The sequence below is a fragment of the Salvelinus fontinalis genome, chromosome 1 (assembly GCF_029448725.1).
Source record: "Salvelinus fontinalis isolate EN_2023a chromosome 1, ASM2944872v1, whole genome shotgun sequence".
NCBI classification, from domain to species: domain Eukaryota; kingdom Metazoa; phylum Chordata; class Actinopteri; order Salmoniformes; family Salmonidae; genus Salvelinus; species Salvelinus fontinalis.
Window position 1 is genome coordinate 67772451 of NC_074665.1, and position 22454 is coordinate 67794904.

The following is a 22454-nucleotide window of genomic DNA, read 5'->3' on the forward strand; positions in this document are numbered from 1 at the left end:
AACACTATCAACAAGGCATGTCCTACAGGCCCTAGTTTTGTCGCACCTGGACTACTGTTCAGTCGTGTGGTCAGGTGCTACAAAAAGGGACTTAGGAAAATTGCAATTGGCTCAGAAGGGCAGCACGGCTGGTCCTTGGATGTAAACAGAGCTAATAATAATAAGAATGTCAATCTCTCCTGGCTCAAAGTGGAGGAGAGATTGACTTCATCACTACTTTTATTTATGAGAGGTATTGACATGTTGAATGCACCGAGCTGTCTGTTTGAACTACTGGTGCCAAGTAGGCCTAGAGAAATACTTCCGTTTTCGATTGCCGTGTTTTGAGAGGGGGTCGGTCAGGCGTATGACTCTTACGTCCTCACAACTTGGCTGTCACTTTGAGAAACATGTTGAAGAGGCCGTCTATGACGGCCAAGAAGTAAACTATGAGTCAGGCGATAAGCTGTTTTGAAAATTCTGTCAGCGTACTATTGATTGGACCCGTAAAAATATGTGTGATGACCACTTAAAATCTAAAGCCCATGTGAAGAACAAGGAAAAGCACCGTGTTTGCCAGAGCATGCCTCTTCAAACTACCATTACTAGTGCAAGCGCATTTTCAGATTTAAGACAATTTAATGCAGGACTTTGTGGCTGTGTGCACCAAGTCTGACATACCCTTAGAAAAGCAAAGAAAGCTACAGATGTTTCTAGTGAAGCATTGCAAACAGGGAGGAGCGTTGCCCGCAAATGAGAGCAGCCTCGGTCAAACTCACCTGCCTTGTGTGTTCAACCAACATATGACTGTCGTTCTACAGAAGATCCGCAGGAAGAAGTTTGGGGTGGTTGTTGACAAGACAACAGATGCAAGGGATTGCAGCGGTCTAAACATTGTCATTGGTGAGTTAATTTAACAGCCTATTGATATACCGTTGCATTAGCCTACATTTACATTCTGCAATGTGAATTGTTCGCATACAAATTGTGATATTCCAAACAACGCGCTATCGTGGTGAAATATAGCGATGTATGTCAGCAGCTGTCTGCCTCTCCATCTAGCTAACTATCGCTGTATCTATATTGTGTTTACGCTTGAAATGACTTATTTTGTCACTTATTTTAGGTTAAAACAATGTTTCCTTATCTTTCATTGCAGGTGTTGAAATCCAGTAATTTCTGGTGGATGTCATTTTCATGGACAGATGCAACTACTCAACGTTTTCCCAAGCTATACTAGCCTCCCTCCACAGCAACCACTGAACCTGAATGATGCCTGGGCAGTGGTCACAGATAATGCCTCCTACTGCCTGAAGACATACAAGGAGGTTCTGAAAGGAGTGATGCCCAACAGTGTCCATGTAACCGGTCTCTGCCATGTCATTAATCTGGTGGGTGAGACCTGGCAGCACTACAAATACTTCTGAAGTTGCATCACTTGTGACATGGATGAGATGTCTTCTTCAAGAAGCCTGCCAGAAAGAGAAGATGGTTGAGCTTCCTCATTCTGAAGGAGTTTGTGCAGGTCAAGGCTCCTCCTGAAGCAGTGAGCTCAAGGTGAAATAGCTCCAGGTGTAGTACCATGTAGAGCATGTTCATCTGTACAGAGTTTTTGTTGGCAGAAAAGTCATCATCCCATGCAGTCACAAACATCCTCAGCCAACTGGAAACAGAGGAGAAGGTGCAGGCCCTCACTGTTAAACTAACCATCTTAGAGGGCTGCTCCAAACTGATGACAGCTCTATCAATCCTGGAAGGAACCCACAGCAGTGTCTGCATACAATGTCATGGAGAATCTGGGCTCTTATCTAGTGAATGGAACGGCAAAAACATGTGGGTATGGTGCCAAGACAGATGAGCTATTGAGAGGATGGGGATTGGAGAGAGGAGGGAGGTGCTTGACCATCTCCATGATGCATTCCACTTGGCCTTCAAAGTTCTCAAAGCACTGGGACACACATCCAGCCAGAGAGGTTTACAGGCTGGCTAGGGTGTTCGATCCTAGGCAGGCTCCAGCCATGGAAAAGCAGATTGAAGCCTACACACAACTGAAACCCATGGCAAGCCCATCAACAGAGCTCAGTGAAGAATGGATTGCCTATCAGGGAGCCCTCATCTGCTTTGGAGCTTGCTCATTACTGGAGGGGCAAGATTCCCAAGTGCAAGATTGGAGTGAGTGCAAGATTCCCAAGAGTTGCAGAAGTGACAGTGCCCTACATCTACTTCCCAGTCAGTTCAGTCAGAGGAGTTTCAGCAAATACAAGACTCTACTCACAGATAAGCGAGAGGCACTCACCGAGCTCAACACAGAGGCTGACAATCATGTACTTCAATGGAGATATCTGTGATAGATGGAATACGTACAATGGACAGACATAGGAGCTCATAAGGTAGTTCCATAGGTTTTGCCTATTGCTGCATTATTGCCTAGATTCTTGCATGAATCTTTTTTTTTTCCATTTATAAGTTAAAATAAAGTGCTTCACAAGTGTTACAAAAACAGAAAAAACGCATTTTCTTACATAAGTATAAGTCTAGGTTTTGCCTATTGCTTGCTGCATTGTTGCCTAGATTCTTGCATTACTTTTTTTCCATTTATAATGAAACACTTAGTAGAACTCTATTGAAGCACTTGCCTTGATAGAAGATGTGTGCAATGATGCGTTACATCATCACAAATGTACTGTTATACATCTTATTAAAATTGACGTTTTATTCATTCACATTATTAGAAATGCTTTCTGATGATAAAATTAGCATAAAACACAGAATACAGAAGAAAATGAAATTTGGGATTTAAAAAGATTACGTATTAGATAAGGCCCTAAATACCCCACAAGACATGCCACAAAAGGTCTCTTCACAGTCCCCAAGTCCAGAACAGATTATCAGAGGTGCACAGTACTACATAGAGCCATGACTACATGGAACTCTATTCCACATCAAGTAACTGATGCAAGCAGAAACATTTTATAAAAATATACCTTATGGAACAGCAGGGACTGTGAAGCAACACAAACATAGGCACAGACATGCATTCACACACGATAACATACGCACTACAAACACACGTGCACATGGAATTTGTACTGTAGATATGTGGTAGTGGTGGAGTATGGGCCTGAGGGCACACAGTGCGTTGTGAAATCTGTGAATGTATTGTAATGTTTTTTTTTATTGTATAAACTGCCTTAATTTCTCAACCCCAGGAAGAGTTGCTTCTGCCTTGGCAGCAGCTAATGGGGATCCATAATAAATACATCTGCTAAATGTGTATGTGACAAATAACATTTGATACACAAGCCATGTCTCAAGGCTTAAAAATCATTTGTTAACCTGTCTCCTCCCCTTCATCTACACTGATTGAAGTCGATTTAATAAGTGACATTAATAAGGGAACATAGATTTCACCTGGATTCACCTGGTCAGTATGTGTCATGGAAAGAGCAGGTGTTAATATTTTGTCCACTCATTTGGGTATATAAAATAATGTATTGTGCAGAATATTACCATCCATCCTTCAGAATACAGATCTCAGTAGGATGGGAGGTCTTGGAGGCAGTGATGGTCAGATGTTTCTCCACAGAGCCACGAGCACCATGGACCTCCTGCACATCTAGTATCCAGTAGCGGTTGTGCAGCCCAGTGGTCAGAATAATATGGTCTGGGATGCCTTTCTTTTTACTGGTTCATGAAAAACAACAAAAGGGTAATTTCATATGCACAAATAACACTCCATACCAGAAAAAAAAGGCATTTCAGGCATATAAAAAAAAACATTTTTTTTTTTTTGATTCAATGCCTAGTAAGTTAGATGTGCTTATCATACCCAGCATTGGATTTCTCCTCCTTAGTGTTACTTAGGCTCTCCTCCATTTTGTCATCAAACCAGTTGTCCTCCAGCCCCTCCAGGTGGTCTTCTGATGTTACTCCTTTCCCGTCAGTGCCACGGTCTCTGACAGCACTGCTTTCAACTTCCTTTAAGCTCTTATTGGGATTGGGTGGACACGGAAGGCTAGTTTTTACACTACTAGGCTTCTCAAAGCTAGTAGAGATCACATGCCCACCGCTTGTATTCAAGTCTGTGGGGCAGCTATTATATTCTGTGGCATCTTTCTGTTCTGTAATGACAGTAAAAGCACACTCCTCTTCACATTCACTCAAGCTGCTGGGGAGAGAGGTCTCATTAGAGGACAAGGACGAAGCTCTCTTGACAGACAGTGGCTTTAATGATGGCATGACGTTTCTAATCTTCTTCTTGGCTCCTGATGTCAATACACTGTAACCTAAGTGTATCTGACCAGCCTTGGATGGCTTTCTGCCATTCACAGCTTTGACAACTAGGCCTGTGCCCTGCTGGAATTTAGTACCTTTGGAGTTTTGAGTGTCACCAATGACCTGCAAGCATTCGCTCAGGAAGTCCTCTCCATGAAGGAGAGGCTTCCGCAGAGGGCCAATGGATGGCCTCTTTACTGGCATGGTTTTGGGACGCTTGGCAACGTGTACGTCATCGGGACTGAACAGTCTTTTCACAGAGCAACGTTGCATGCTACTGTTCTTGGTGCTCGTCTGTACCTGAGGTGGGGGACTGATCTTACTCCACAGGGAGAACATAGCTGCCTTGGGAGAATTTTCCCTTATTAAGCTGACCCCTCTGGAGCACGGTCTGCGGCAGATAGGAGAGAGATGCCCATCTTCAGGCTTTCTGGCAGGGTGAGAGGTTCTGATCTGGCTGTCGGGGGTCTCTGGGACAGATAAGAGGTCAAAAGACAGGGGAGAATTTTCAATGCCCCCCAGGACACTGCGCTGGTTAGAGGTGACATTTGAGGAGTCCGTCTCAGTTATGCTGCATATAGTTCTCTTTGAGGGAGGTGTTGACTCCTGAAACCAACACAAGGTCAGACTTAAGTTTGTCAACAATTGTACACAGAGTGAGGATAATTCAATAAGAAACGGTAAAGGCGTCAGCATGCTTCAGTTCAGTTGGTGCCTAGCCAACTCTGCTAGCCGAACGAGTGTGTTCACATACTCCCTTAAAAAGACTGCTTGAAAAACGAGAAAAAAGCAGCAATAGTAACATCCATTTAGACGCCATAGCCAGTATACACTTCTTTTAAATAGTCAGAATTACTCTAACTCAATAAATCTGTCATCCATTTTGACGTTTTTGCAGAAGATCTTAATTGAATGTAAAATTGCACGACTAAGATGTTTGGTGCAGTTATGATTTTTTTTTGGGCATAAAATGAGTTGTCTCTCATTGAATGACAAGACTATTGAAGAATCCCTACAGATGACCAATCACCGAGGAAGGGGAGTAGACTTTCTCTGAAATTCTGCTTGCCTCCAGAAAAAAAGTACACTCAAACAGCCAAATAAACTCACCTGAGTCCAAAAAGAAAAGATCATAGTATATGCCAAACTCTACCGAACTATTTCGTCTGGGAAGCATGCGGACGCCTTAACTCAAAGGACAAGGCAACGGGGGGGGGGGGTCACCTTGAGTTTGTTTGGGTAGAAAAATGAAGAGTGTGTCTTCTGATGGCCTCCAATTACCTATCGTTGGGACAAAGTACAGCAAATTAGCATAGAGCCTTTGTGGTGTTAGTACAACCTAGTCAGTTGTACAACAATGCATGTCTTTGGCATTTATCCCAACCCCTCTGAATCAGTTATCATACCGTAACGAGACAAAATATCCACAGAAAGTATTAAACAGATTTGGTAAAAAAGCTGGTACTAGTGCGTTCAGACGTCTACTAACTAAAGCATGTGCAAAATGTAAACACATGCACGAGCTGCTAGTATGTATGAATTGCATGCATGTATTTACATTGTGTGCGCATGCTTCAGGTGAAATCTGAATGCACTACCAGCATTTTGAAAAGTATATTTGGTAATACTTTTCTTGTGGATATTTTGTCTCAAATTTCCAGCAGCATTCCCCCCCCACACATTTATTTAACCAGGTAGGCTAGTTGATAACAAGTGCTCATTTACAACTGCGATCTGGCCAAGAAAGCAAAGCAGTGCGACATAAACACATAGTTACACATGGAATAAACAAACATACAGTCAATAACACAATAGAGAAAGTCTGTATACAGTGTGTGCAAATGAGGTAGGATAAGGGGGGGGTGAGGCAATAAATAGACCATAGTGGTGAAATTATTACAGTATGGCAAATTAAACACTGGGGTGATAGAGGTGCAGAAGATGAGTGTGCAAGTAGTGGTACTGGGGTGAAAAGGAGCAAAATAAATAACAATACGGTGATGAGGTAGTTGGATGGGCTACTTAAAGGTGCAGTGATCTGTGAGCTGCTCTGACAGATGAAGAAAGAATTTGCTTTGGGGGTGACCAGTGAAATATACCTGCTGGAGCGCGTGCTGCGGGTGGGTGCTGCTATGGTGACCAGTGAGCTGAGAGAAGGTGGGGCTTTACCTAGCATTGACTTATAGATGACCTGGAGCCAGTTGGTTTGGCAATGGATATGACGCGAGGTCCAGCTAACGAGAGCATACAGGTCGCAGTGGTGGGTAGTATATGGGGCTTTGGTGATAAAACGGATGGCACTGTGATACACTCTACTCAGCAAATTGGATGTTGGAGGCTATTTTGTAAATGACATCGCCGAAGTCAAGGATCGGTAGGATAGTCAGTTTTACAAGGGTATGTTTAGCAGTATGAGTAAAGGATGCATTGTTGCGAAATAGGAAGCCGATTCTAGATATCATTTTGGATTCGAGATGCTTAATGTGAGTCTGGAAGGAGAGTTTACAGTCTAACCAGGCACCTAGAATATGTGGACAACTACAAATAACTAAGTCAGAACCGTGGGTAGATGTGGGCAGCGATTGGTTGAAGAGCACACATTTAGTTTTGCTTGCATTTAAGCGCAGTTGGAGGCCATGGAAGGAGAGTTGTATGGCATTGAAGCCCGTCTGGAGGTTAGTTAACACAGTGTCCAAAGCATAAGGACCAACCACCCAGACAACCAGTAGAGGAAGTAATTAAAAGAACAAAGTCAGAAAATTACATACACTTAAGTTTGAGTCATTAAAACTTGTTTTTCAAACACTCCACAAATTTCTTGTTAATAAACTATAGCTTTGGGAAGTCGGTTAAGACATCTACTTTGTGCATGACACAAGTAATCCTTCCAACAATTGTTTAGACAGATTATTTCACTGTATCACAATTCCAGTGGGTCAGAAGTTTACATACACTAAGTTGACTGTGCCTTTAAACAGCTTAAAAATTCCAGAAAATGATGTCATGGCTTTAGAAGCTTCTGATTGACTCAAATTATGTCAATTAGCCTATTGGAGGTGTAGCTGTGGATGTATTTCAAGGCCTATCTTCAAACTCTGTGCGTCTTTCCTTGACATCATGAGAAATTCAAAAGAAATCAGCCAAGACATCAGAAAAAAAATTGTAGACCTCCACAAGTCTGGTTCACCCTTGGGAGCAATTTCCAAATGCCTGAAAGTACCACGTTCATCTGTACAAACAATAGTACGCAAATATAAACACAATGGGAATACGCAGCCATCATACCACTCAGGAAGGAGACACGTTCTGTCTCCTAGAGATGAACGTACCTTTGTGCAAAAAGTGCAAATCAATCCCAGAAGAGCAGCAAAGGACCTTGTGAAGATGCTGGAGGAAACGGGTACAAAAGTATCTATATCCACAGTAAAACGAGTCCTATATCGACATAACCTGAAAGGCCGCTCAGCAAGGAAGAAGCCATTGCGCCAAAACCGCCATAAAAAAGCCAGACTACGGTTTGCAACTGCACATGGGGACAAAGATTGTACTTTTTGGAAAAACGTCCTCTGGTCTGATTAAACAAAAATAGAACTGCTTGGCCATAATGACCATCATTATGTTTGGAGGGAAAAAGGGGAAGGCTTGCAAGCTGAAGAACACCATCCCGACCGTGAAGCACAGGGGTGGCAGCATCATGTTGAGGGGGTGCTTTGCTGCAGAAGGGACTGGTGCACTTCACAAAATAGATGGCTTCATGAGGAAAGAAAATTATGTGGATATATTGAAGCAACATCAAGACATCAGTCAGGAAGTTAAAGCTTGGTCGCAAATTAGTCTTCCAAATGGACAATGACCCCAAGCATACTTCCAAAGTTGTGGCAAAATGGCTTAAGGACAACAAAGTCAAGGTCTTGGATTGGCCATCACAGAGCCCTGACCTCAATCCTAAAGAATTTGTGGGCAGAACTGAAAAAGTGTGTGCGAGCAAGGAGGCCTACAAACCTGACTCAGTTACACCAGCTCTGTCAAGAGGAATGGGCCAAAATTCACCCAACTTATTGTGGGAAGCTTGTGGTAGGCTACACGAAACATTTGACCCAAAGTTAAACAATTTAAAGGGAATGCTACCAAATACTAATTGAGTGTATGTAAACTTCTGACCCACTGGGAATGTGATGAAAGAAATAAAAGCTGAAATAAATAATTCTCTCTACTATTATTCTGACATTTTACATTCTTAACCTGTTTGGCGTGCAAGCCCGACGTCGGTACATTTATGACAACAACCACTTCAAGTGCAGGGCGCGAAATTCAAAAGATATATTTTTTTTTATATATTTAACTTTCACACATTAACAAGTCCAATACAGCATATGAAAAGGTACACATCTCGTGAATCCAGCCAACATGTCCGATTTTTAAAATGTTTTACAGGGAAGACAAAATATGTAAATCTATTAGCTAACCACGTTAGCAAAAGACTCCACTTTTATTACTCCATCAGTTTGACTCCATCAGTAGCTATCACAAATTCAGCCAAATAAAGATATAAATAGGCACTAACCAAGAAACAACCTCAGATGACAGTCTGATAACATATTTATTGTATAACATATGTTTTGTTAGAAAAATGTGTATATTTCAGGTATAAATCATAGTTTACATTGCAGCTACATTCAGAAATTGCACCGAAAGTAGCCATAATATTTACAGACACCAATGTCAAATACCTAAGTACTCATCATAAAACATTTCTGAAAAATACAGTGTACAGCAAATGAAAGACAGGCATCTTGTGATGCCAGACAATATTTCCGATTTATTAAGTGTTTTACCGCGAAAACAAAATGTAGCGTTATATTAGCTTAGCACAATAGCCAGAAACACTTGGGCGCCGGCGACTACGACAGATATATGAAATAGCATCATAAATTGGGTCCTACTTTTGCTGATCTTTCATCAGAATGTTGAACAAGGTGTCCTTTGTCCAGATGAGTCGTTGTTTGGATTCAGAATGGCAACTTTCTCTCTCCATTTAGCAAGCGCGCTAGCCGGGTTGCACGGATCTCTCCATGTAAACAAACGGAAGAGAACGGAACACGGCAAAACTCCCGAAAAAAATTCAATAATCTGATGAAACTATATTGAAAAAACATACTTTACGATGATATGGTGACATGTATCAAATAAAATCAAAGCCGGAAATAGTCGCCTATAACGTCAGCAAAAAGGCAACCCCACTGTCCAAATCGCGTTCTTCAGAGTACCGGAAATGGGGTACACGTCATTCCAAGAGGATTTATTCCATCCCAGATCGAGATAATCACCTAATTTCTTCTCTCACAGCCTTCTTGACACCCAGAAGAAGGTGTATGACGTGCATGTATACTAATAGCTCGTGCCCATTTATAGGCAGGAAGAGGAAGAGAGCATCGATTTCAGACTTTGAACTTCCGGGTCAGGAAAAGTGCTGCAGAATGAGTTCTGTTTCACTCAGAGAAATAATTCAAACGGTTTTAGAAACTAGAGAGTGTTTTCTATCCAATAGTAATAATAATATGCATATTGTACGAGCAAGAATTGAGTACGAGGCCGTTTGAAATGGACACATTTTATCAGGCTACTCAATACTGCCCCTTGCAGCCATAAGAAGTTTTAAGTGGTGATCCTAACTGACCAAAGACAGGGAATTTTTACTAGGATTAAATGTAAGGAATTATGACTGAGTTTAAATGTATTTGGCTAAGGTGTATGTACACTTGACTTCAACTGTAAATGCGCTAGCTACTCCTGAAAGGTCGCCGATTTGAATACCCAAGCCGACAAGGTGAAGGAAAAAAAACGGGGGAAAATACGGTTTATGTGCTCTTGAGCAAGGCATTTAACCCTAATTATCTCCAGGGGCGCTGTACTACTATGGTTGACCCTTCAGAACAACACATTTCACTGTATCCGGTGTGACTATAAAATCTACAGTGCATTCAGAAAGTATTCAGACCCTTGACTTTTTCCACATTTTGTTACATTACAGCCTTATTCTAAAATAGATTAAATCGTTTTTTCTCCCATCAATCTACACACAATAGCCCATAATGACAAAGCAAAAACAGGTTTAGACTTTTTTTTTTTTTTTACAAAAGTAGAAATATCACATTTACATAAGTATTCAGAACATTTACCCAGTACTTTGTTGAAGCACCTTTGGAAGTGATTACAGCCTCGAGTCTTGGTATTATGCTACAAGCTTGGCACACCTGTATTTGGGGAGTTTCTCCCATTCCTCTCTGCAGATCCTCTCAAGCTCTGTCAGGTTGATGGGGAGCATTGCTGCACAGCTATTTTCAGGTGTTTCCAGAGATGTTCGATGGAGTTCAAGTCCAGCCTTTGGCTGGACCACTAAAGGGCATTCAGAGACATGTCCCGAAGCCACTCCTGCGTTGTCTAGGTTGTGTGCTTAGGGTCGTTGCTGGAAGGTGAACCTTCGCCCCAGTCTGAGGTCCTGAGCAGGTTTTCATCAAGGATCTCTACTTTGCTCCGTTCATCTTTCCCCCGATCCAGACTGGTCTCCCACACCCTGAAAAACATCCCCACAGCATCATGCTGCCACCATCACCATGCTTCACCGTAGGGATGGTGCCAGGTTTCCTCCAGACGTGACGCTTGGCTCCCTTTCCCAGATCTGTGCCTCGGCACAGACTATGGACAATTCCTTCGACATCATGGCTTGGTTGAGAACTGTGGGACCTTATATTAGACAGGTGTGTGCCTTTCCAAATCATGTCCAATCAATTGAATATACCAGAGGTGGACTCCAATCAAGTTGTAGAAACATCAGCAATGATCAATGGAAACAGGATGCACCGGAGCTTAATTTAGTCTCATAGCAAAGGGTCTGAATACTTATGTAAATAAGCTATTTTTTGCAAACATTTCTAAAAGCCTGTTTTCACTTTGTCCATGTTGGGTATTGTGTGTAGATGGATTAGGAAAAACATTTAATCAATTCTAGAATAAGGCTGTAACGTAACAAAATATGGAAAGGAAAGAGAGGTCTGAATACATTGTATGTCCTCTCCTGGTTTTCAAATCAACTTCTTCATTGTCTAGCAGCCAAAGGTATTATCTTAGTCATAATAGCAACCCATGAAGGGCGCATCTTTTTCCAAATTTCCAACGGATATTTCCATCTCTGTCCATGAAATCACTCGCATGTGCAGTGCACATTTCAGAACTGTGTTTTCCTGCAAATTGCATTTGGGAATATTTGCTTGTAGGCCTAGCACCATGAGCACATCGCTGCACTTAAAATGTGAAATAGTTTAGCAACATTTTAAGCTAAATATTCTGATCCATCAGCTTTATTAATTGATACAGCGTATCCCTCAACTACACTACTTTGATACGCACCCTGAGGATTAGGATTTTTTAAAACAGTTTTGATGGCCATGATTAAACACATGATTGTATGTAGAAATGTTACTCAATGATTGGGCATATAAAAGCATGTTTCATTCCAGCAGCAACGAATAAGCTGTTTGAGAAGTTAGAGCAGAAGCAGCTGTCTTGACAGATTTTCCGCTCATAGGCTCTGTATCTATATGCTGTGCGCGTGTGATAAATAACCCACCGACTAACGAATATACACACGCGGCAATAAATGATGCAAATTAACCTATACAGATAAGCATGACTGGGACTAATGTATTTCCATCGACTGGTATTTCCATCAATGAATAGGCTAAAAAGGCATTATTTAGCAATGGGATTTTTTATTTATTCTCCTGGACAATTGGCCAGCGACAGTTTTATTTAAATCTGCTTTTCATCATAAAAATGTTTATCAGCCGAAAACCAGCCATTACCAGCTAACGGAAACCGAGCTGTCGAAAACTCTAGGCAGCATTCTGCCTTCACCCTACGCTCCACTCCCAAACATAAAATATTTTCACGACCCTCCACTTGTACGGTAAAATAAATTGAACAACCGCCCCCCTCATAGAATTAACTCAAATAATGTTAAAGACCAAAAACAACTTTAGCAACCCTGTGTTTATAAACTTTGCCACAACAGACTGTCAATATCAACCAACCAAAAATACACCACCTTGTAGGCCTACCCAGTATTGAAGGCTTGGCAATCTACAAATGTCATTAAACTTTGTGGTGTTTTCTAACAGATGTCTCTTTCCATTCATCAATGGCAGCTGCACAGTTTGGATTGATTTTATTCGCCAGTAAAAAAATAAAAAAGTTAAATAAACATACAAAGATTTGTAAACGTGACCAGAATTGGCCAATACATTCAGGGACTTATTCCCATTGTGGTCCCAATTTTTTTTTTTTTTTTTTTTATAAACATAAATACATATACAATAAGAGGGGGAAGTTTAAGTACAATTCTAACAAGCTTGTTGGGGTTGGTAGCTTATTGTGCTGGTAAACCCTGATCTGCAGGCATAATCAAAGTGACACTGGACTAGCGCACTTTAGGTTGTCTACAGCTAGGGTTCCATCCAATTGGCAACAGATTTTCATGCAAAAAAAATTCTATAATCTTCATAAAAGGACATGCCTTTTCATAGTTTCCTTTAAGCCGGTCAACATAACATAACTTTAACTTACCGGACATTTGAGAAATTTCACAGACATCCATATGCATTCAGATCTGACCTGGCGCAGCCAGTGCCATCAGTAAACGAGGGATGATGGCCAAATTAAACATTTGTGTCCTTAAAAACAGCTATAACAAAAACACTATTCCTTGTGTTTCGATGTATAGCATAAGCAAAATTTCTTTGCCATTAAAAAATATATATTATTGGTTTTTAGGCTACTTTCCTAAAATACTAATTGTCCACCTCACAGTTCAGCTGTCAGAGATTTGAGTACTAAATATATATCAGAGCATTGCATGCATAGTCCTATAGGCTTAGGTGTCGACCGTATGAGATATATACAGTACCAGTCAAAAGTTGACACCTACTCATTCAAGTTTTTTCTTTATTTTTACTATATTGTAGAATAATAGTGACATCAAAACTATGAAAAAACATATGGAATCATACAGTAACCAACAACAAAAAAAAGTGTTAACTAAAATATATTTTTAATGTGAGATTCTTCAAAGTAGCCCCTCTTTGCCTTAACAGCTTTGCACACTCTTGGCATTCTCTCAACCAGCTTCATGAGGTAGTCACCTGGAATGCATGTCAATTAACAGATGTGCCTTGTTAAAAGTTAATTGTGGAATTTCTTTCCTTCTTAATGCGTTTGAGCCAATCAGTTGTGTTGTGACAAGGTAGCAGAAGGTATACAGAAGATGCCCTATTTGGTAAAAGTCCATATTATGGCAAGAACAGCTCAAATAAGCAAAGAGAAATGACAGTTCATCATAACTTCAAGACATGATGGTCAGTCATCGCGGAAAATTTCAAACACTCTGAAAGTTTCTTCAAGTGCAGTCGTAAAAACCATAATGCGCTATAATGAAATTGGCTCTCATGAGGACTGCCACAGGAAAGGAAAAATCAGAGTTACCTCTGCTGTAGATGATAAGTTCATTAGAGTTACCAGCCTCAGAAATTGCAGCCCAAATATATGCTTCACTGAGTTCAAGTAATAGACACATCACAACATCAACTGTTCAGAGGAGACTGCGTGAATCAGGCCTTCATGGTCAAATTGCTGAAAAGAAACCACTACTAAAGGACACCAATAAGAAGAGACTTGCTTAGGCCAAGAAACACAAGTAATGGACATTAGACTGGTGAAATCTGTAATTGGGTCTGATAAATCCAAATTTGGAGATTGAGATCATCCATTCACCTACTCTGTGTCACAAAGACACGACGGTTGGAACCAAAAATCTCACATTTTCGGTTTCTACATGATTCCATGCATGTTATTTAATAGTTTTGATGTCTTCACTATTATTCTACAATGTAGAAAATAGTAAAAATAAAGTAAAACCCTTGAATGAGTATGTGTCCAAACTTGACTGGTACTGTAAATATAAAGGAAGAGAAGCTGAGGCCTAACCCCAGAGAGAGCTATGCCGGTGGCATGCTACGACACAGACATGCATTTCTTTATCACAGATGGCTACTGCGTCTGCTCTACAGATAAATGTACAGGAGGAAGCTAATTTGAAAATTTTCGATCAGAATATTTTTTTTAATAAAGATAAGCATTATATTGTTAGATTATAGGAGTAACTCTGGTAGGCCTGATACAGAATGTTTCACCTCAAGTTCAACTGTCAGAGTTAGTTGGAGTGCCAGAGCACATTGCCTTCATATCATAGGCCTGCAGTAGCTAAAGTTTAATAATAACCATACATTGACAAACATTTATAACTTTATTAGGGTAATATCAATAGTAAGTCAAGCAATTATTTATAAGTAAATTATAAACTGGGTCGTTCGAGGTTTGAATGCTGAAAGCAGTGGTATATCAGACCGTATACCACAGGTATGACCCCAAAAATATTTATGTTGGTAACCAGTTTATAAAAGCAAAAATGCACCTCGGTGGTTTGTGGTATTTGGCCAATATACCATGGCTAAGGGCTGTGTCCAGGCACTCCGCGTTGCGCATAAGAACAGCCCTTAGCCGTGCTATATTAGCCATATGCCACACCCCCTCGGGCCTTATTGCTTAAATAATGCCCAGTTTACTTTGTGACGTATTTCATACAGCATCTACACCTCGGGCCTTTTTGCTTAAATACAATCAGAAGAGAAAATGTAAACAAGGTAAACACACACATTACAATGCGCCCAATAGCAAAAAAACACCCCCCTCCCCAAAGCAAAAACAAATACATTTGACAACCCTTGGATCACCCCTCCCCCAGTAAATTTTGATATTTCGCTTACTGTTGCAGTTTTGCACAGATCCATACATTTAGGAGTTCCTCTATTGACAAAACTACACTTTCAGAGTTAGGCTTATACACAGGTGTTTGGAGAATGCAAGCCGTTTAGCACAGTTGGTCACCTCATCTTCCGTTTGTTTTCCATAAACATGTGCTGTAAAATCGATATATGGCCATGTGGGTACACTCAACCTAACAAGGTGTGTATCAATTATTTTGATTGAATTTGTGTGTGTGTGCGTGTATATATATATATAAGATTAAATTAAAATACAAACAACTTACAGACGCACACAATTAAGTGATAATGCCCGAGAGTGTTGCAAACTGTGCCAATACATCTTCCAAACGCCCCGGCTTTGACGTTATCACTTTTATACAACTGGTTACCAACATATTCAAATAATGATTGACATATTTTCATTAAAAAAAGTCACTTTGATATGTATTCATACTATTTCATCCTTCCACAAGATATAGTCCCAAAACAAATATAGGGTTGCTACCCTGGTCGTTCGCTATTGGTTCGGTATTTATGGACGCGGCCCAATCATTCGTTCTAAATGTTCCATTGCCATACTGGCTGGCAACGTTCTTGATGTTAAAATGCCTGCGGTAACTTGTGGAGTAAACACCGTCTGGAATGCACTTTTAACCAATCAGCATTATACCCCGCCCCCCCGTTGTATAACTCAATAATAAATAATTAGATTTTTCCATCGTGTTAATGATGGCGGATTAATTTACTGTAATATAACTTTTTTCAAGATGAGAAGAGAATCGTCCAGCCCATTGGCTATTCCACTACACCCCCATGTTTTAGAATATGCACAAGGTGTCTCAATTTAACCGGTAGTTTTTTGACAATCATTTCTTGCTGATATGAAAGGTCCTTATGCTTACAAAACCATACCAAATGACGCGTGTTAATGTTCAGACTGAACTTCTGGGCTTTTAACAAATCTCCCCCATACAGAAGACGATTTAGTCCAATGACTGATTTAGCTATATGTAATGACACTGGGAGTCATGAAGAGCTAAGGGAAACCCTGCCAGCTAGCGAGCTAACGTTACGTATTAATGTGACAAGCTATTACTTTTACATGCATCATAAAAATTAGCAAATACTCACAGAGTTCTTCTTCAACTTGGTCCTCTGCATTGTAACGTTAGAGATCTGAAGACGTGCAGGTGTGTTTGGAGGATAGCTAACTTAGATGACTAGCTTTAGATAGCTGCAGCTAACCTGAGTGGCTAAATTACTTTAGCTAACGCGTTAACGTTTTTGGTTTTAGTCAACGCAAGCTTACATATTTCGTTAGCTAGTTCCTAGCTGGAAAGGTATTACTTCACTAATCACACATACATCTCAAATGCCTACCGGTTACATATATAAAGGTAGCCAACCTCGTCAAAAGACTTGGTTAACCAGCTATTTCATCCATTGTCAGCTATGCCTTCCTTCTTATTTTTCGCGCTTTAAGCATTAACGGTAGTTAGAATCAAGACACTCCCACTCCATAAGATTTTCTTCTTCTTCTGTGAGTTTTATGGCAGACTACAAACCAAAACGGTGTATTACTGCCGCTAACTGGACGGGTTTGAAAAAAAACAAGGTAAAAATAAAACCAATACGTGATAGGGAAAATGTACTTAACCAACCCACAATAAAACAAATACATTGACAAAACCAAAACCCCAAAAGCTCCCACTTCTTCCTTACCTCAAATCTTCATATCTCCCTTCTCAGACTATGACCTGCGAGGGTGATACAGCTTGTGAAAATACTCTATGGAACTCCACCACCGAGAAGTCTTTCAGTCCCTGGAACCGTTCTGCCACATCCACAATGATACTGTATATATTTTCCTGGATTTCCTCTCCACCTTGGCAGTGCCATTAATCACCATAGCTATAAAGGCCACAATGTCCACATTATTAACTGTACTCCAAACATATATTACAGCGGTTCCCAAACCGTGACACAACTTGATGGGATAAAAGATTATGTGGCACACCAGAACTTTTCAGAATAATTTATGTGGTAATAACTTCCATCTTATCTGATCCATACAGCAAACCATCAATTTCCGGCTATTTTTTTTGAGAGATTAAATAGTGGTTATTTTCAAGTATTTTCATAGTTCCTTAGGTCTACTCATGGTGGTTATTTTGTGTGTACAGTGCCTTCAGAAAGCATTCACACCCCTTGACTTTTTTCACATTTTGTCGTGTTACAGCCTGAATTTAATTAACTGTAAGGTCCCTCAATCGAGCAGTGAATTTGAAGCACAGATTCAACTACAAAGACAATGGAGGTTTTCCAATGCCTTTTAAAGAAGAGCGTCTATTGGTAGATGGGTAAAAAAAAAAAAAGTAGACATTTAATATCCCTTTGAGCATGGTGAAGTTATTACACATTGGATGGTGTATCAATACACCCAGTCGCTACAAAGATACAGGCGTCCTTTCTAACTCAGTTGACGGAGAGGAAGGAAACGTCTCAGGGATTTCACCATAAGGCCAAAGGTGATTTTAAACCAGTTACAGAGTTAAATGGCTGTGACAGGAGAAAACTGAGGATGGATCAACAACATTGTAGTTACTCCACAATACTACCGTAAATTACAGAATGAAAGGAAGGAAGGCTGTAGAGAATAAAACAAAGCACTAAAGTAATACTGCAAAAACTTTGGCAAAGAGATTAACTTTTGGTCTGGAATACAAAGCATTATGTTTGGGGCAAATCCAACACAACACATCATTGAGTACCACTTTTCATATTTTCAAGCATGTTGGTAGTTGCATCATGTTATGGGTGAGCTTGTCATAGGCAAGGACTAGGACGTGTTTTAGGATAAAAAGAAAAGGAATAGAGCACAGGCAAAGTCCTAGAGGAAAACCTGGTTCAGTCTGCTTTCCAACAGACACGAACCACATTTCCACGGTGTTAATGCGAGTAAAGTCAAACCGTATTTTAAAAAAATCATGACACCTGTGATACAAACAGGAAGTTCGGTACAATTTTATAAAGGCTGACAGTTCATTTGTTCATTTGACATGGTGGGACCTTTTTGTGTCGGTAAAATTAATTATGCGAGAAATGGAGGTGGAAATGCCTTTATGCACAAATATTGATATAACAACCATCATATCGAAGTAAAATTGGAATCACGCAATGACATGGTGTGTGGTCCTCCCACTACGACTCTGGAAATCATGCAGTTTATTAGGCTACAGATAAAATAAATTATGAACTTCACAGGGTGGTGAAAGTGTGTGGTGATCTTGACACTCCTTAATAAATATACAGAGTCTTATTCTGGTGACATGATTGTTGTCTCCAAACTCACAACCTTCCATCACACCTCAATCACTAATCACAGAGAGTTCAGTGCAGCAGGGTCTGGTGGGTTTAATGGAATCCCGGATGAGCCCCCAATATGTTGCGCACGCCTCTCGGCAGAGGGAACGCAACACCCTGCTACAACTCAACTCCCCGTGGTGCGAAAGATGTATGGGACTGTAGGTGCGAGTAAGGATGACAAAAGGCAGAGAATTTACCGTTTACTAGGAATGTATTCCTTCACACGGTAATATGAGGAAAAGGGTCTGGATGGAACCAAAGCAAAGAAAGTTAATGTCAAAGCCCCCTCTCCTATCTTACCTGCCTACATACAACTTATCTAACTTAGCACCACCTGGTGCACTAACCAAAATATGTATGCCCGCGGGCCTCTTGCCTTAGCACTCCCTAGGTGCCTTCCCCTTCCCCCCTGGGAACAAATGAAACAAAATATTACAAATTACTTACCAACAAAACTCAGAAAGAAAAAAAAACTCAGGACATTAAAGGAGCTCTCTCTGAGCAACAAACTAACACAGAACATTACAATCAGCTTTCTCAACAATCATCTCTCTCTGAAAACAACCAACACAGTATATAACCCTCAGCCATCTGCCTCCTCTTTCTTCTGCGCAACAGAACACTGGCTTATATAGCTTCAGAAGGAGTTGGTAATTGAAGACAGCTGCGTCCTGACGAGGGGGCGGGGTCAGCTCTCCAATTATCAATGGGGGCCAACCAATCAGCTGCTCGGGGAGAATTTCAGGAAACCATTTCCTGAAATACATACATGCAAATACACAAACCACAACACAGAAACTGGGGAACGTAACAATAATGATCGATACTTGACTGCCGTTTGACAAATACAAATACTCTTGCTCTTATCCATAATAATTTCATAATGTAGATTAGCCTACCCGCAGTGCCTACCTGCAGTGTATCTGCGGGCTGATGGTTAGAGCGCACGTAACAAGACCAGAGTACGCACAAAGTCAATTGTGTGCAGTACGTCATCACACACAGATTGTTTTATCTGCAACAAGTTTTATGGAAACACACCACTGGTTGGAAAATGTGTATATTCTCTTTATTTGAATATTCACATGGAAATCTGTCGCCAAATTAATGGAAACCTAGCTACTGGGAGACAAATCCACCTTTCAGCAGGACAATAACCTAAAATGCAAGCCTGTTATACACTGGAGTTACTTACCAAGATGACAGTGAATGTTTCTCAGTGACCTAGTTACAGTTTAGACTTAAATCAGCTTGAAAATCTATGGTAAGACTTGAAAATGGCTGTCTAGCAATGATCAACAACCAACCTGACACAGCTTGAAGAATTTCAAAAAGAGCAAATATTGTACAATCCAGGTTTGCAAAGCTCTTAGAGACTTACTTAGAAAGACTTACAGCTGTAATCGCTGCCAAATGTGATTCTAACATGTATTAACTCAGGGGGTTGAATGCTTATCTTATCAAAATATATTAGTGTTTATTTCCTATTACATTTTAAAAAAGGTCAGATATTTTTGCTCCACTTTGACATTACAGAGCATTTTGTGTAGATCGTTGACAAAACATTGCAATTAACTCCATTTTAATCCCACTTTGTAAAAAAGTCAAGGGGTCTGAATCCTTTCTGAAAGCACCGTATTTACAGTGGCGTGAAAATGTATTTTCCCCTTTTCAAATTTTCTCTACATTGCATATTTTCGATACTGAATGTTACCAGATCTTCTACCAAAACCTAATATTAGATAGAGGGAACCTGAGTGAACAAATAACACAATGAACCATAAACAATTAATGAACATGCACCTGTGTAATGGTCATTACAACACTAACAGCTTACAGACGGTAGGCAATTAAGGTCAGGTATGAAAACAGGTATGAAAACTTAGGACACCAAAGAGGCCTTTCTACTGACTCTGAAAAACACCAAACGAAAGATGACCAGGGTCCCTGCTCATCTGCGTGAACGTGCCTTAGGCATGCTGCAAGGAGGCATGAGGACTGCAGATGTGGCCAGGGCAATAAATTGCAGTGTCCGTACTGTGAGACGCCTAAGACAGCGCTACAGGGAGACAAGACGGACAGCTGATCGTCCTCGCAGTGGGAGACCACGTGTAATAACACCTGCACAGGATCAGTACATCCGAACATCACAACTGCGGGATAGGTACAGGATGGCAACAACAACTGCCTGAGTTACACCAGGAAGGCACAATCCTTCCATCAGTGCTCAGACTGTCCACAATAGGCTGAGAGAGGCTAGACTGAGGACTTGTAGGCCTGTTGTAAGGCAGGTCCTCACCAGACATCACCGGCAACAACGTCCCCTATGGGCACAAACCCACCGTCGCTGGACCAGACAGAACTGGCTAAAGTGCTCTTCACTGACGAGTCACAGTTTTGTCTCACCAGGGGCGATGGTCGGGTTCGCGTTTATCGTTGAAGGAATGAGCGTTACACCGAGGCCTGTACTCTGGAGTGGGATCGATTTGGAGGTGGAGGGTCCATCATGGTCTGGGGCGGTGTGTCATAGCATCATCATACTGAGCTTGTTGTCATTGCAGGCAATCTCAACGCTGTGCGCTACAGGGAAGACATCCTCCTCCCTCATGTGGTACCATTCCTGCAGGCTCATCCTGACATGACCTCCAGCATGACAATGCCACCAGCCATACTGCTCGTTCTGTGCGTGATTCCCTGCAAGACAGGAATAATAGTGTTCTGCCATGGCCAGCGAAGAGCCCGGATCTCAATCCCATTGAGCATGTCTGGGACCTGTTGGATCAGAGGGTGAGGGCTAGGGCCAATCCTCCCAGAAATGTCCAGGAACTTGCCGGTGCCTTGGTGGAAGAGTGGGGTAACATCTCACAGCAAGAACTGGCAAATCTGGTGCAGTCCGTGAGGAGGAGACTTAATGCAGCTGGTGGCCACACCAGATACTGACAGTTGCTTTTGATTTTGACCCCCCCTTTGTTCAGGGACACATAATTCCATTTATGTTAGTCACATGTCTGTGGAACTTGTTCAGTTTATGTCTCAGTTGTTGAATCTTGTTATGTTCATACAAATATTTACACATGTTAAGTTTCCTGAAAATCAACGCAGTTGACAGTGAGAGGACATTTATTTTTTTGCTGAGTATATATGTGTATGTGTGTATATACAGTTGAAGTCGGAAGTTGACATACACTTAGGTTGAGTCATTAAAACTTGTTTTTTTAACCACTGCACAAATTTCTTGTTAACAAACTATGGTTTTGGCAAGTCGGTTAGGACATCTACTTTGTGTACGACAAATGTAATTCTTCCAACAATTGTTTACAGACAGATTATTTCACAATTCCAGTGGGTCAGAAGTTTACATACACTAAGTTGACTGTGCCTTTAAACAGCTTGGAAAATTCCAGAAAATTATGTTATGGCTTTCGAAGCTTCTGATAAGCTAATTGACATAATTTGAGTCAATTGGAGGTGTACCTGTGGATGTGTTTCAAGGCCTACCTTCAAACTCTGTGCCTCTTTGCTTGACATCATGGGAAAATCAAAAGAAATCAGCCAAGACCTCAGAAAAAATGTTTTAGACCTCCACAAGTCTGATTCATCCTTGGGAGCAATTTCCAAATGCCTGAACACGTTCATCTATACAAACAATAGTGCGCAAGTATAAACACCATGGACCATGCAGCCGTCATACCGCTCAGGAAGGAGACGCATTCTGTCTCCTGGAGATGAACGTACTTTTGTGCGAAAAGTGCAAATCAATCCCAGAACAACAGCAAACAACACGGTTTGCAACTGCACATGGGGACAAAGATTGTACTTTTTGGAGAAACGTTCTATGGTCTGATGAAACAAAAATAGAACTGTTTGGCCATAATGACCATCGTTATGTTTATAGAAAAAGGGGGAGGCTTGCAAGCCGAAGAACACCATCCCAACCGTGATGCACGAGGGTGGCAG

The 22454-nt window shown here is 41.0% G+C and overlaps 1 protein-coding gene across 1 annotated transcript in view; it reads right to left on the reverse strand.

Moving 5' to 3' along the window:
* The window catches only part of dna2 (DNA replication helicase/nuclease 2), a 37037-nt gene extending 20382 nt beyond the window's left edge, over positions 1 to 16655 (reverse strand). Inside the window, exons 1-4 of the mRNA XM_055930763.1 lie at positions 16263 to 16655; positions 5479 to 5535; positions 3809 to 4860; positions 3490 to 3663 (exon numbers count right to left, since the gene is read on the reverse strand). Coding sequence (XP_055786738.1) covers positions 3490 to 3663; positions 3809 to 4860; positions 5479 to 5535; positions 16263 to 16292 — 1313 coding nt within the window. The 5' untranslated portion in view covers positions 16293 to 16655. The remainder of the gene's footprint in view (positions 1 to 3489; positions 3664 to 3808; positions 4861 to 5478; positions 5536 to 16262) is intronic.
* Between the last annotated feature and the right edge of the window lie 5799 nt (positions 16656 to 22454).